General features: G+C 51.7%; 1 protein-coding gene across 1 annotated transcript in view; it reads left to right on the forward strand.

Moving 5' to 3' along the window:
* MED6 (mediator complex subunit 6) overlaps positions 1–16,410 on the forward strand; it is a 98,142-nt gene that overhangs the window by 44,616 nt on the left and 37,116 nt on the right. Inside the window, exon 4 of the mRNA XM_085627124.1 lies at positions 12,993–13,075. Coding sequence (XP_085483250.1) covers positions 12,993–13,075 — 83 coding nt within the window. The remainder of the gene's footprint in view (positions 1–12,992; positions 13,076–16,410) is intronic.

Here is a 16,410-nt window from a genome sequence, read left to right on the forward strand (position 1 = left end):
GGACACAACTTCCTTGGGAAAACCCACTCGGGTAAAGATTCCCATCAGGGCCCTAGCCACAACAGGTGCTGTTATGGTCCTCAGAGGTATTGCCTCTGGGTACCGTGTGGCATGATCCACCAGAACCAGGATAAACCTGTGACCAGCTGACGTAGGCGGATCTAACGGACCCACAATGTCGGTGCCCACCCTTTCAAAGGGGGTGCTAACGACAGGAAGTGGTTCCAGGGGAGCTTTCAGCTTCACCCCTGTTTTCCCACTGGCTTGGCAAGACACACATGTCCGGCAGTAGGTATCGGACGACACTTTCATTTGAGGCCAATAAAAGTGTGGGACAAGACGGGCGAAGGTCTTGTCTTGCCCCAGGTGTCCTGCCAAGGGGATTTCGTGAGCCAACTCCAGAAGGAAGGCTCGATAACGTTGAGGGACTACCAAGGCTCGTGACGATCCATGTAGGGGTGCCTTGGGTTCACTGTAGAGGAGGCCATCCTCCCAGTAAACACTGTAGTTCCCTTCAACGTTCCCTGCTGCCTGGGCTTTGGCCTGTCGCCTCAGTCCCTCAAGGGTAGGGCACTCCCTCTGGCCCTGGCAGAATTCCTCCCTGGACGGGCCTCCCTCTACGTGCCACTCGGCCGGGATGGGTAGGTCCTCCAGTTCGGTGACATCCCCCACCGCAGACTCCTGGTCCACCACCTCCGGTGGCCTATCCGTCCTACGGGGTGCGGATGCCGAGGCAGGCTCCTCCTGTCCTCGGTTCTTCCCTTGATTGGCAGCTGGCTGGGCCTTTGTTCCAGGCTCCAGCCTGAACGAACTCCCTCTCCGGGTAGTCGCGGACCCTGTGCTCACACAGGCCCAGTCAGGTGTACCCAGCATCTCAGTATGAGTCCGGTATTCCACCTCCTTCCAAGCATTGTGCTCCATGTCATTCCCCAGCAGACAATCGACTGGCACGGCAGGGCTTACGGCAACTCGAAGTGAACCTGCAACCCCCTCCCATTCAAAGGGAACCTCGGCCACCGGATAGTGGCCTGTTCTGCCGTCAGCCATCGCGGCTGGGTGGAGTACATCGGGAATTACCTGCTCTGGAGACACCAGTTGGCTACGTACCATAGTCATACTGGCTCCTGTGTCTCTCAGAGCCTCCCCTCTTTGGCCGTTGATGGTGACCCACTGCCCATACTTTACAGTATTTGCGGGCACCTGGATCTTAGGAACCATCTCCCGTTCTCCCAGGGACACTAAAGTGACACCCGCCCACTCCCTTCCCTTAATTAAGGGCATCTCCTCCCCGAGCACTGCACTAATGACTCCGGGGGCCTTTCCTCCAATGGGAGGGGGTGGTCTTTTCGGGCACTTCGCATCTCCCTTATAGTGTCCAACGCCACCGGACTCGAAGCAATGGACAACCCTTGGCTGCTGACTCTGGCCAGGATTAGGGTTTCTGGGTGGGTTAGCCCTAGGGGTGAATCCTGTTCCCTTCCCTTGGAAATTATTTTGGGGGCCTTTGGAGAACTCCTTTTTCTTTTCCCCTCCCTCTTTCTTCTGGGGGGCGCCCTGTCCGGCCTTTTGAGTATCCCCTCCAGTCCCCCTTGTGGACACCCGGGTACTAGCCCAAATGTCCGCCTCCTCAGCAAGCTTCCGGGGATTGGTCAGCTTGCTATCCACCAGGTGTTGACGCAGTTCAGGGAAACATTTTTCGAGCAGGTGTTCCTTCAGTACTAAATCAAACAACCCCTCGTAGTTCCTCACTTCACTGCCTTGTATCCAACCCTCTAGTGCCTTCTTTGCATAGTCCAGGAAGTCCACCCAATTCTGTGTGCCCAGTTTGTGGCTACCCCGGAACTTCTGTCTGTACTTTTCGGGTGTTAGTCCAAACTTTCTTATGAGCGCCACTTTCATGGTGGGGTAGTGGGTCTGCTCATCCTCCTCTAGGGCCAATAATGCATCCCTACCAGCTGGAGGCATGTACTTGTACAATCCCCTCCCCAGTACTTCTCTGGAACCCCATGGGCCCTTAACGAGACCTCATAGGCCGCTAGCCACTTGGCGATATCGTCACCCGCCCCGTAGCTAGCTACTATGTCCTTCGGCAAGTAGGGTTTGGGTTCCCTAGTGATCTCTCTACCTTCGCTGCCACCATTAGGAACAGTGTGTGCCCCGGCTCTTAGGATCTGAAGATCTATCTCTTTCAGCCTTAACTCGTGAGCCATCCTCTGTCCCTCTTTCTCCAGCTCCGCTAACTTCCATGTGAGCTGTCTTTTCTCCCTCCGGTCAGTTAACTCTGCTTCAGATAAGCCACCGCTAGAGACAGTGCTGCCCTTCCTGGAAATGGTTCTGGGCCCCGCTACTAGGTTCCCCACCTCAGGTTGGTACAACCCAGCCCCCTCTCTGTCAGGCTCTCCATCCCTGTCTTCCTGCTCAGCCTTACTCTCTCGTCGTGCCTCCCCCCAAGCCCTCAAGCTGGTCTGGAGTTCAGCCTTCTTGGCACCTGGGGGACAGTACACCCCCTCTCTCTGACAAAACTCTCTGAGTTGGGCCACAGTATAACTTTCCAGGTCTTCCAACACAAACTCCATTTTGCCCACTCAGAACAGAAGACAGGTATATGCAGGGGGGTACCTTTGATAATACCTCCTCCCACCACCAGAGTAAATTTGGAAAAAACAAAAACTCTCAATTAGGAAGTCCGCTTGGAGAAAACTCCCGGTGTAGGCCTATGGACTACCCACAGTTCTTGTCGAGTATACGTAGGCACAGCTCTATCCCACCGCTGAACACCAATTATGTTAGAAAAACACTCCCACACCGGAAGGGTGGTGGTGTTCTCCCAGACATACACTGTGGTAGCTTGGCTCGAGCGGGAAGGAAGGCACCGTGTTAAGCATACGTCATACCCACACAATAACCATGCGTGCATCCGTTCCAAAAATGACACTACACCTTAAAAATTATACTGAAAATATATCTCTTTATCTTCTTTTCTCTTAGTTGCTGATTAAATAAATAATAATACAATCACAGTACACAAGGCTTTTCCTGTGGAAGGGTACGTCAAATAAATAATACTTCAACGATTCAATAAATAAGGTAGGTCATAAATAATCAAGGCATAAATATAAGTGCATTACATAACAGGCAATTAAATATTATGAGGCAATAAATACTGCGAGACAATAAATATTGTGCGACAATAAATACTGTGAAACAATAAATACTGTGAGGCAATAAATAGGATGAATACAATAAATACAGTGCTCTCAATAAATAATAAAAGCCAACAGTGACACTTGAAAATCAGTTCACATTTCTGAGGTACTATGGGATGATTTGACCCAATCCCAGCTTGTAGAGATTTGGATGGCCTGAGGGGTATACTCCCTGGCTTGGACAAGGCTGAGGCCTAAACTGAGGTAGATCAAGGGGGAATCTAGAGATCTGGCTCTCCCACACTACACAACCCCTCTGTATTAGTCTCAGCTCACCCCTGGCACAATCAAGCTGGTTCCAGCACCTCTCTAGCCCCTAGGATGGTCTCTTAGGGCTCCACAGGGCCTTAGGCGCCCTCTATTCCACTTACTGCCCTTTTTATGAAGCTCCGACGCCGCTGGAGTTGTGTCGACGCCGTGAGGCGGTTCCGGTTCGATGTCGGCGGCCTCGGCGCAATGACAGTTCTTGTCGACGCCGGTAGGCGGTTCCGGTTCGATGTAGGCGGCCTCGGCTCGATGTCGACCTCTGGTTCGATGACGTCGGGCAGTCTTGGTTCGATGTCGACTTCCGGCGGCTCCGGAGTGCGATCTCCACTCCCGACCTCCGGTGCTCCTTTCCTCAGGTTCCGGCGACTCCGGAGTGCGATCTCCACTCCCGACCTCCGGCACGCTTCACCTCGGTCTCTGGCGACTCCGGAGGGCGGACTTCACTCCCCCGTCGACGCCGCACACTCGACCTCGGGTGACTTCCTCCTCGACCTCTGGTACTCTCCACGACCTCTGTCGGCGCCCTCTCTCGACCTCTGGCGGCTCCGGGTACGACGTCTGCTTTCCAGTCAGCGCCGCTTCTCCACCTCGGGCTCCAGGTCTCCAGGCTTCTCGACGTCGGACTTCAGGAAGTTACCAGTAACCAGGTCAGGAACTTGCTGTTCTTTACTTTTAAGGCCTGTTCCTGCTGTCCAGGTCCTTAAGATGGTTTTTCTTGCTTTCTCCCACACAGGGCTCCAGGCTGGGCTCAGTCAGTAGGGACTAGTATCAAGGGTGGGTTTATGGACCCCACTCCAGGCACAAGTTTCCACCCCTGCTGCCTCACTCCTTCCTCCTTCAGGTTTCTGCTGCTCTCTCTTCACCAGTCAGGTGCCAACTGCCAGCTCCAACTGTCAACTCTCAGCTGGCTTCCCAACATTCCAAACCTGCCTCACACTGTCACAGGGTTCTGGAATGTTCTGGAAGGTACTAGTAGGTTCCAGTGATGTCACAGGTGACAATGGGTGGCCACCATTTTGTGCTCCAGGCCCTCAGACAGAAGTTCCAGGGGTAGATAAAATGGCTCCCTGAATCTGCATCAATACTAAAAAGTCTGGTGGTTCCCAAAAAGGAAAAATTCTAACCGGGTTTGAGGCAAAAGGGGGACAAAATAAATAATGATGAGGAGGGACCACCCAAAGGGCTGACAGGTCTAACACGCGTCCCCCCCCCCCCCCCCCAGCTGAAAGTGGGGAGAGCTACCCAACCCCTTGGGAGTTCTCATCACTAAGGCGGAAATACCTTGAGAGACCGTCTGCATTGGCGTGGTCCACTCCAGGCCGATGTTCCACCTGAAAGTCCATTCCCTGTAGGGAGATAGACCACCTCAACAACTTGGGATTCTCCCCCTTCATCTGCATCAGCCAACGAAGGGGTCTGTGGTCGGTCTGAACTAGGAAGTGCGAGCCAAACAGGTATGGCCGCAACTTCTTCAGAGCCCATACCACTGCAAAGGCTTCACGCTCTATTGCACTCCACTTCTGTTCCCTGGGAAGTAGTCTCCGGGATAGGAAGACCACGGGTTGATCCAGACCCTCTTCATTGAGCTGCGATAATACTGCCCCAATGCCATGTTCCGATGCATCCGTCTGGACAATGAACTCCTTGGAAAAGTCTGGGGCCCTTAAGACCGGGGCCTCGCACATGGCTTTCTTCAGTCTCACAAAGGCCTGCTGACAAGCCTCCGTCCAGACTACCCGTCGAGGTTGTTTCTTGGACGTGAGCTCCGTGAGGGGGGCCACAATGGTACCGTACCCCATCACGGAGCGGCGGTAATATCCCGTGAGGCCCAGAAAAGCTCGGACCTCAGTCTGGGTCTTGGGGGGGTTCCCAGGCCATGATGGCCTCGATCTTCGCCTGGAGGGGTTGCACCGCTCCCCTACCCACCAAGTGTCCAAGGTACACTACCGACCCCTGCCCGATCTGGCACTTGCTGGCCTTGATCGTCAATCCAGCTTGTCTCAGGGCCTGGAGAACAGCTTGCAGGTGACGCAAGTGATCCTCCCAGCTGTTACTGAAGACGGCTATGTCATCCAGATAAGCAGCAGAGAAACTCTCCATTCCGGTGAGGATCTGGTTTACCAGGCGCTGAAACGTGGCAGGTGCATTCTTGAGCCCAAAGGGCATCACACAGAACTGGTAGTGGCCATTGGGCGTGGAGAAGGCTGACCTTTCCCTTGCTCCATCAGTAAAAGAGATCTGCCAGTACCCAGAAGTAAGGTCAAAGGTACTTAGATATTGGGCAGCTCCCAGCCGGTCAATCAATTCATCCGCCCTAGGGATCGGATGAGCATCAGTTTTGGTTACTGAATTCAGTCCCCGGTAGTCCACACAGAACCTCAGTTCCGGTTGGGCACCCGGTGGTGCAGCTTTTGGTACCAACACCACCGGACTGGACCAGGGGCTGCTGGAAGGTTCGATCACTCCTAGCTCCAGCATCTTAGTGACTTCACTGTGAATGCTGGCCTTCACCTTGTCCGACATCCGGTAGATCTTGGACTTCACAGGTGGGCTGTCTCCTGTGTCCACATCATGGACGCACAGGTGAGTCCTACCCGGGACAAGGGAGAACAACGAGGAGTACTGCCCCAGGACCTAGCGGCAGTCCTCCTGCTGTTCAGGAGTTAGAGATGGGGAGAGAATCACTCCCTCCACCGACCCATCCTTCTCTTGAGACGCAAACAAATCGGGGAGAGGCTCGCTTTCCACGTCCTCTGCTCCGTCAGTCACCATCATCAAGATGACTTCGGGCCTCTCGTGGTGGGGTTTGAGGCGGTTGGCATGCAGCACCCGTAGGGGCTGACGAGGGGTTTTAAGATCCACCAAGTAGGTAGCCTTACCCTTCTTCTCCAACACCTCAAAGGGTCCTGACCAGCGATCCTGGAGGGCGCTAAGCTCTCCCGGTTCGATCACCCACACCTTCTGGCCAGGCTCCAACTCCACCGGGTGAGCGTTGTGGTCATACCACGCCTTCATTACTGCTTGGCTGGCTTCCAAGTTGTCCGAAGCTTGCTTCCACAACTTAGCCATTTGGCTCCGGAAGGCCAGCATGTAGCTCACCACATCCTGGGGAAGCTTTCTGGGAGTTCTTTCCCATCCGTCTCTCACCAGGTTGAGAGGTCCACGTACAGGGTGCCCATACAAAAGCTCGAAGGGGCTGAAGCCCACTCCCTTCTGTGGCACTTCCCTGTAGGAAAACAATAGACAGGGTAGGAGGACGTCCCATTTCCTCCGCAGGCTTTCAGGCAGACTTCTGATCATGCCTTTCAAGGTTTTGTTAAACCTCTCCACCAGACCATTGGTCTGGGGGTGGTAAGGAGTTGTGAACCGGTAGGTCACTCCACACTCCTTCCACATGGCCCGCATGTACGCTGACATGAAGTTGGTCCCCCTGTCGGACACAACTTCCTTGGGAAAACCCACTCGGGTAAAGATTCCCATCAAGGACCTAGCCACAACAGGTGCTGTTATGGTCCTCAGAGGTATTGCCTCTGGGTACCGTGTGGCATGATCCACCAGAACCAGGATAAACCTGTGACCAGCTGACGTAGGCGGATCTAACGGACCCACAATGTCTGTGCCCACCCTTTCAAAGGGGGTGCTAACGACAGGAAGTGGTTCCAGGGGAGCTTTCAGCTTCACCCCCGTTTTCCCACTGGCTTGGCAAGACACACATGTCCGGCAGTAGGTATCGGACGACACTTTCATTTGAGGCCAATAAAAGTGTGGGACAAGACGGGCGAAGGTCTTGTCTTGCCCCAGGTGTCCTGCCAAGGGGATTTCGTGAGCCAACTCCAGAAGGAAGGCTCGATAACGTTGAGGGACTACCAAGGCTCGTGACGATCCATGTAGGGGTGCCTTGGGTTCACTGTAGAGGAGGCCATCCTCCCAGTAAACACTGTAGTTCCCTTCAACGTTCCCTGCTGCCTGGGCTTTGGCCTGTCGCCTCAGTCCCTCAAGGGTAGGGCACTCCCTCTGGCCCTGGCAGAATTCCTCCCTGGACGGGCCTCCCTCTACGTGCCACTCGGCCGGGATGGGTAGGTCCTCCAGTTCGGTGACATCCCCCACCGCAGACTCCTGGTCCACCACCTCCGGTGGCCTATCCGTCCTACGGGGTGCGGATGCCGAGGCAGGCTCCTCCTGTCCTCGGTTCTTCCCTTGATTGGCAGCTGGCTGGGCCTTTGTTCCAGGCTCCAGCCTGAACGAACTCCCTCTCCGGGTAGTCGCGGACCCTGTGCTCACACAGGCCCAGTCAGGTGTACCCAGCATCTCAGTATGAGTCCGGTATTCCACCTCCTTCCAAGCATTGTGCTCCATGTCATTCCCCAGCAGACAATCGACTGGCACGGCAGGGCTTACGGCAACTCGAAGTGAACCTGCAACCCCCTCCCATTCAAAGGGAACCTCGGCCACCGGATAGTGGCCTGTTCTGCCGTCAGCCATCGCGGCTGGATGGAGTACATCGGGAATTACCTGCTCTGGAGACACCAGTTGGCTACGTACCATAGTCATACTGGCTCCTGTGTCTCTCAGAGCCTCCCCTCTTTGGCCGTTGATGGTGACCCACTGCCCATACTTTACAGTATTTGCGGGCACCTGGATCTTAGGAACCATCTCCCGTTCTCCCAGGGACACTAAAGTGACACCCGCCCACTCCCTTCCCTTAATTAAGGGCATCTCCTCCCCGAGCACTGCACTAATGACTCCGGGGGCCTTTCCTCCAATGGGAGGGGGTGGTCTTTTCGGGCACTTCGCATCTCCCTTATAGTGTCCAACGCCACCGGACTCGAAGCAATGGACAACCCTTGGCTGCTGACTCTGGCCAGGATTAGGGTTTCTGGGTGGGTTAGCCCTAGGGGTGAATCCTGTTCCCTTCCCTTGGAAATTATTTTGGGGGCCTTTGGAGAACTCCTTTTTCTTTTCCCCTCCCTCTTTCTTCTGGGGGGCGCCCTGTCCGGCCTTTTGAGTATCCCCTCCAGTCCCCCTTGTGGACACCCGGGTACTAGCCCAAATGTCCGCCTCCTCAGCAAGCTTCCGGGGATTGGTCAGCTTGCTATCCACCAGGTGTTGACGCAGTTCAGGGAAACATTTTTCGAGCAGGTGTTCCTTCAGTACTAAATCAAACAACCCCTCGTAGTTCCTCACTTCACTGCCTTGTATCCAACCCTCTAGTGCCTTCTTTGCATAGTCCAGGAAGTCCACCCAATTCTGTGTGCCCAGTTTGTGGCTACCCCGGAACTTCTGTCTGTACTTTTCGGGTGTTAGTCCAAACTTTCTTATGAACGCCACTTTCATGGTGGGGTAGTGGGTCTGCTCATCCTCCTCTAGGGCCAATAATGCATCCCTACCAGCTGGAGGCATGTACTTGTACAATCTCCTCCCCAGTACTTCTCTGGAACCCCATGGGCCCTTAACGAGACCTCATAGGCCGCTAGCCACTTGGCGATATCGTCACCCGCCCCGTAGCTAGCTACTATGTCCTTCGGCAAGTAGGGTTTGGGTTCCCTAGTGATCTCTCTACCTTCGCTGCCACCATTAGGAACAGTGTGTGCCCCGGCTCTTAGGATCTGAAGATCTATCTCTTTCAGCCTTAACTCGTGAGCCATCCTCTGTCCCTCTTTCTCCAGCTCCGCTAACTTCCATGTGAGCTGTCTTTTCTCCCTCCGGTCAGTTAACTCTGCTTCAGATAAGCCACCGCTCGAGACAGTGCTGCCCTTCCTGGAAATGGTTCTGGGCCCCGCTACTAGGTTCCCCACCTCAGGTTGGTACAACCCAGCCCCCTCTCTGTCAGGCTCTCCATCCCTGTCTTCCTGCTCAGCCTTACTCTCTCGTCGTGCCTCCCCCCAAGCCCTCAAGCTGGTCTGGAGTTCAGCCTTCTTGGCACCTGGGGGACAGTACACCCCCTCTCTCTGACAAAACTCTCTGAGTTGGGCCACAGTATAACTTTCCAGGTCTTCCAACACAAACTCCATTTTGCCCACTCAGAACAGAAGACAGGTATTTGCAGAAGCTATGCAGGGGGGTACCTTTGATAATACCTCCTCCCACCACCAGAGTAAATTTGGAAAAAACAAAAACTCTCAATTAGGAAGTCCGCTTGGAGAAAACTCCCGGTGTAGGCCTATGGACTACCCACAGTTATTGTCGAGTATACGTAGGCACAGCTCTATCCCACCGCTGAACACCAATTATGTTAGAAAAACACTCCCACACCGGAAGGGTGGTGGTGTTCTCCCAGACATACACTGTGGTAGCTTGGCTCGAGCGGGAAGGAAGGCACCGTGTTAAGCATACGTCATACCCACACAATAACCATGCGTGCATCCGTTCCAAAAACGACACTACACCTTAAAAATTATACTGAAAATATATCTCTTTATCTTCTTTTCTCTTAGTTGCTGATTAAATAAATAATAATACAATCACAGTACACAAGGCTTTTCCTGTGGAAGGGTACGTCAAATAAATAATACTTCAACGATTCAATAAATAAGGTAGGTCATAAATAATCAAGGCATAAATATAAGTGCATTACATAACAGGCAATTAAATATTATGAGGCAATAAATACTGCGAGACAATAAATATTGTGCGACAATAAATACTGTGAAACAATAAATACTGTGAGGCAATAAATAGGATGAATACAATAAATACAGTGCTCTCAATAAATAATAAAAGCCAACAGTGACACTTGAAAATCAGTTCACATTTCTGAGGTACTATGGGATGATTTGACCCAATCCCAGCTTGTAGAGATTTGGATGGCCTGAGGGGTATACTCCCTGGCTTGGACAAGGCTGAGGCCTAAACTGAGGTAGATCAAGGGGGAATCTAGAGATCTGGCTCTCCCACACTACACAACCCCTCTGTATTAGTCTCAGCTCACCCCTGGCACAATCAAGCTGGTTCCAGCACCTCTCTAGCCCCTAGGATGGTCTCTTAGGGCTCCACAGGGCCTTAGGCGCCCTCTATTCCACTTACTGCCCTTTTTATGAAGCTCCGATGCCGCTGGAGTTGTGTCGACGCCGTGAGGCGGTTCCGGTTCGATGTCGGCGGCCTCGGTGCAATGACAGTTCTTGTCGACGCCGGTAGGCGGTTCCGGTTCGATGTCGGCGGCCTCGGCTCGATGTCGACCTCCGGTTCGATGACGTCGGGCAGTCTTGGCTCGATGTCGACTTCGGGCGGCTCCGGTTCGATGACGTCGGCCGGCCTTGGCTCGATGTCGACGTCCGGCGGCTCCGGAGTGCGATCTCCACTCCCGACCTCCGGTGCTCCTTTCCTCAGGTTCCGGCGACTCCGGAGTGCGACCTCCACTCCCGACCTCCGGCACGATTCTCTTCAGGTTCCGGCGACTCCGGAGTGCGGACTTCACTCCCCCGTCGACGCCGCACACTCGACCTCGGGTGACTTCCTCCTCGACTTCTGGTACTCTCCACGACCTCTGTCGGCGCCCTCTCTCGACCTCTTGCGGCTCCGGGTACGACGTCTGCTTTCCAGTCAGCGCCGCTTCTCCACCTCGGGCTCCAGGTCTCCAGGCTTCTCGACGTCGGACTTCAGGAAGTTACCAGTAACCAGGTCAGGAACTTGCTGTTCTTTACTTTTAAGGCCTGTTCCTGCTGTCCAGGTCCTTAAGATGGTTTTTCTTGCTTTCTCCCACACAGGGCTCCAGGCTGGGCTCAGTCAGTAGGGACTAGTATCAAGGGTGGGTTTATGGACCCCACTCCAGTCACAAGTTTCCACCCCTGCTGCCTCACTCCTTCCTCCTTCAGGTTTCTGCTGCTCTCTCTTCACCAGTCAGGTGCCAACTGCCAGCTCCAACTGTCAACTTTCAGCTGGCTTCCCAGCATTCCAAACCTGCCTCACACTGTCACAGGGTTCTGGAATGTTCTGGAAGGTACTAGTAGGTTCCAGTGATGTCACAGGTGACAATGGGTGGCCACCATTTTGTGCTCCAGGCCCTCAGACAGAAGTTCCAGGGGTAGATAAAATGGCTCCCTGAATCTGCATCAATACTAAAAAGTCTGGTGGTTCCCAAAAAGGAAAAATTCTAACAGGGTTTGAGGCAAAAGGGGGACAAAATAAATAATGATGAGGAGGGACCACCCAAAGGGCTGACAGGTCTAACAATCTCTATCTACCTCACTCTCTATCTCACTACCTCACTCTCTCTCTGCTAATGCAATAGGTATCACATATGCAAAAAAAAAGCTAATGCCAATAGAAATGGCAATGCCATTTATTTAGGGATACAAAAATGATAAAAAAAATAATGAGCAATCCCAATAGCTCTACCTATAATATTGCCGAGACCATTGCATTGTAAATGCTTGTTTAACTATTCTCTCCACTGAATTTCGTGAATTGACTTGCCCGCAATACCTCCGTATCCTGAAATTAGTTCCGGATACCACTGCGACCACCCCATAAGAATGTGTCCTGTCAGCCTTTGCTTCCCTCTGGATTTGCGGACCCCATTGTCACACCGCAGCCCTTTGGACGACGCACGTGCATCTAGTTGCTCCCAAGCTGGCTGAGGAGAGGGGTTGGGGGTGGGATGGGTTTTGAGATTCTTTATTGCTTTCATATTATTTCACAGTTTTGTTTATTGTTCAAATACGGAACACCTCTTAGAGCCTACGGACCTTAGCGGGTCACTTCTCCACGGACATGGACTCATTGCCTCTCGAATGACTTGCCCGTGACTTTACCTGATGGTTCATATCCTCCCCCGCCCCCCCCCCCCCCCCCCTTATTTTTTTTTAGACGCGGCCAGCCCGGATGGGTTGTAGGCGGCATGCTGTGTTTAATTTAGGCATGTCTGCTTTGAACTTTGTCTTGCGGATATAACCGAATGGTAGCAAGCCGGCCCGCTGGGTTGTAGGCGTCCTGCTTATTTTCTTCTGATTGTGTTCTGTCAATAAAAACAGATTTAATACTAAAAAGTATGAACCAAAATCATGATGCCAGTAGGTCATAATCCTAGTCACCGTTTCAGGTATGGGAGAACAATTTGTTACTATTTTGAGTGCTAATTTGTAAGTAGCTAATATAGAAATCTGCAATAACAGGAACTGTCTGAGTGTGACATCCATCTTGTGAAAGAGATTTAAAGGGGGGCAGGATCACGTTTTAAGCTAAAGAAATCAACTGAGCATTAAATTGTCCCATTGCTTTGTGGTAGTTGGCTCTACGGACACTGCCACACTTCAGGCAGACACCACCTTATAGTCCTTTGCCATATTCCATCTCTGAAAAGCAGGTCCCCAAAGATGTACATTCGCGGAGCTGTGTGATAGAGCCTGATGAGTGATTTTTCAAGAGATCTAATTTGCATATAAAATGCTATGCATTTGTGAATGTTTGCTAATTTGCTAATTTACAGGAGACTTAGTAAATGTGATTCATTTACACTTCTTACTCTAAAATGGTTTTAAATTTGTATCCACAATGTTTAAACAGATATTCTTTGACTTGCAGTGATTCCGTTGGCAGATTACTATATCATAGCTGGAGTGATTTATCAAGCACCTGACTTGGGGTCTGTCATAAACTCCAGAGTGGTAAGAGAACTTTCTTGTGTGAGAATACATAGTAGCTTATATCCTGAAATATGAGATTTCTAACCCTTTTCATACTCATTGCATTTCTCATTTTTGTGATTGTGAAAAACTGGACTGAAAGCTTGTGCTAGGTTGTCCATCATGTTAGTTAGTCCCTGCAGCCCACAAATAAATTAACTTTAATTGCATGTGTGACTGTAGATGCACATGCTCTACATACTCCTACCATCTAGTGTTGGGCTTTGAGATTACAACTAGTTTTTAGGTCTCGCCTGCGAACGCAGCGCGAAGCGCTGCTTTCGGCGAGATCTATTGTTGCTGACTTGCCTCGGAAGTGGGACAGGAGATGTGCACGCGCAGGCTTTTGGTGGATTTGAGTTGGTGTACGCGCACGTACACCAACTCGCACGTGTGCACATCTCCAGTCCCCCTTCCGTCCACGCAAGCCAGCTGCATGCAGTAACTGCGCCACCAAACAGCCACCCCCAGCCAGTGCACGCGTACTCGATCACTGAACAACAAACACACACACCAGCCCCCACGTTACAACTGAGCCCCACTCACCGGGCTCTTTTGTGGCTGCTACAGGCTCCGTCTCAGGACTCCCCTGGTCTAATCTCCGCCTCACATGACCTGGAATACGCGGGGCTTCCCTCACTCATGGGAGCCCCGCACTTGCATCGGCGGCCTCTGCTGCCACTTCTGACCCAGGGCTTCTCATTACTTCTGCCGCCACCGCGGGGCTCTCCCTCAGGCATGGGAGCCCCGCGTCACCACTTCTCCTCTCGGACAGCCACTCCGTGCGCGCGGGCTTCCGGCGGAAGTCCCGCCCCACGACAGGCATGACGCTGCCTGACTTCCGGTTTTCGCGCCGAATCGGGCCGGCGGCGGTGATACCTTCACTCCAGATTCAGCCAGCAGGGTTGGAGCACTGGCGCAGAGAAAGCCCTGTGACAGACTGTAGCATACAACTGGTTAACTATTGTAGGGTGATATCGCGAATACAGACGTACTGCTGTGGCAGAGTGATTTGTGTACAGTAAGTTTATTTTTTTTTAATATATTATTGGCAAGAAGTAGCACACTGCGTGTGACGTACCTGCAGGTACGTTCTATATTTCGAATAGAAGACACTCTGTAGTATCGTAAACATTCTGGCAATCTGTCCATTATCCCCGGAGAATTACATTTCGGCTTAACAATGAGTCGACAAAATCCGAGCACAGAACACCACGCATGATGGTTAAGCTCTCTATGAGAGCGTATGTGTTTTTCAGCTGTCTTCTTCATGTACTTTGTGCTCCTCTGCGCACCCGTGTGTTTCTCGCCTTGCTCTCCATCCCCCAGCTGCCATTCTTGCTTATTCCCTCTCACTCACCTACCGTTACCTTTCTTGCTACCCTGCCCCCCTGCGTTGTCCATGTGCTTCCCCATCATCACCTGCCTGCCCTTTTTTGTCTGTCTTTCCCCATTCCCGCATGCCCTCTATCGTACTTGTGCTTACCTATCAACGTTCGCTTTTCGTGTGCTTTCCCCATCCTCAGTTGTCCATGTGCGTCCCCATTATTGTCTCTCACGTGTCCTAGTCTTACTTACACACATCCTTCTCTCCCACCCTCCTGCCTCCTTTTTGCCTTGTTTTTTTTGGCAGTGAAGAGGCCCCGGCGACTGCCACGTTTTATCTGTTTACGCACGCAAGGGCGAACGTTAAAGGGAAGGATAGGAAGTGCTTTTTTGCGGGCTCCGGCCAAGCTCGCGCCAGCGACAGGACCCGTGCAACAGGTGATCTCTCCGCGCTCGAGGGTGGCAGTGCAACGCGCGTCTTGTGGTGTTTGTTAATACAAATAAGCTGCTGAGCCGAACTGTAATGAAGCAGATGTCAATGGGATTCGCGCAATTATGTGTTGTGTGTAGCGCTGTATGGAAGCCGTTTTAAATGCTATTCCGAAAAAATCATCGACCCACCAAGCAATCTAGGCCTTTTGTTTTTTTGCATATTTATATAGCGCGAACTCGACCCAAAGTTATCGGAGCGCTTTACACGAGCACCGTATTTACACTGGCACAGGGAGATTAAGTGTTTTGCCCAGAATCGCAGGATGTGGACGCAACCCCGAGGCTGGAACCCTTGTTTCCAGCACCAAAGTTGGCAGTCTAGCCGACGGACCACATCCTCTCCCCTGATAGTTTGACTTTGCACCGCTCTGTGAGTCACCTGTAACTGTTGTAATGCAACCCATTGCAATATTACAGACACACTACACATCACAACAGGTGTATATTGTGTTAAAAAAGCTCTCTTTTATTTAAGTCAGTAGTCTTGATATCAGCACTGGAAGAATGAAAGGATGAATAGGCATAACGCTTTGCAGAGAAACAAACTTATTACTAAGGTGCTGATTTACAATTGTGCAGACAGCGTACTCTGTCACAGATGTGGCGGAATACCCTGTCCCCCAAAGCCTTGCCCCTTCCACCTTATTTAGACTTGGGTAGACTATCAGCTTCCGTTGACGGAGCCGCTGTAGGCTCAATCGATGGAAAGCTTCCGCCGACGGCCTGATGGAGAAGGGGCCATTAGAGGAAAGACTTTCTACCCCTCTCCTTATTAAAGGTAAATCCTGCTGGTGAAGGACGAATAAAATAACAAGCATTTGCAATAAAATAGGTCTCGTAATTACGCGAGTTTGAGCTATTGGCATTATAAATGACACTGCCTTTTATTTTTGTGTCTGTTTGTAAAACATAAATAAAAGGCATTGTTATTTACAATGCCAATAGCTCAAACTTGCGTAAATGCGAGACCTATTGCATTGCAAATGCTTGTTCTTCAAAGAAGCTCGAGTCCTTGGATGTGCTGTGACTTCTCCCTTAATCCACAGTGTGGATGGACATCACTTTAGAATGTGTTTTTCCATCAGGTTCAGGTGTTTTCTTCAGTGGTCACGAGATCAATGTGTTTTCAAGCACAACTCAGATAACAATCACTGCATGACCTACTTCTCTTCAGTGGATCTTCCAACTGGAACATCGCTCTACTCCTACAGACCACTTTACTTAGATGCCACAGGCGGCTAGCAGCTCTGTCCCAAACTCAGTCAAGTCTTCTTTAGTCTCCACAGAGCTCACCCCAGGGAATGCAGATAGGAAGGTGGTGATGGAACCCACAAACTTCCAATTTTGTCCTAGATGTAACGCAAATATTCTTTGGGTGGAACAATGTGCTGTTTCCAACCTCTGCCTTTCTCCCAATCATAACAAGACCTGCAAGCTCCGCCACGCCTTTCAGTTTAAGAATATCATGCGGTACTAATGGGAAAAGCATTTTACATACT

The sequence above is a fragment of the Triturus cristatus genome, chromosome 9, assembly GCF_964204655.1.
Source record: "Triturus cristatus chromosome 9, aTriCri1.1, whole genome shotgun sequence".
NCBI classification, from domain to species: Eukaryota; Metazoa; Chordata; class Amphibia; order Caudata; family Salamandridae; genus Triturus; species Triturus cristatus.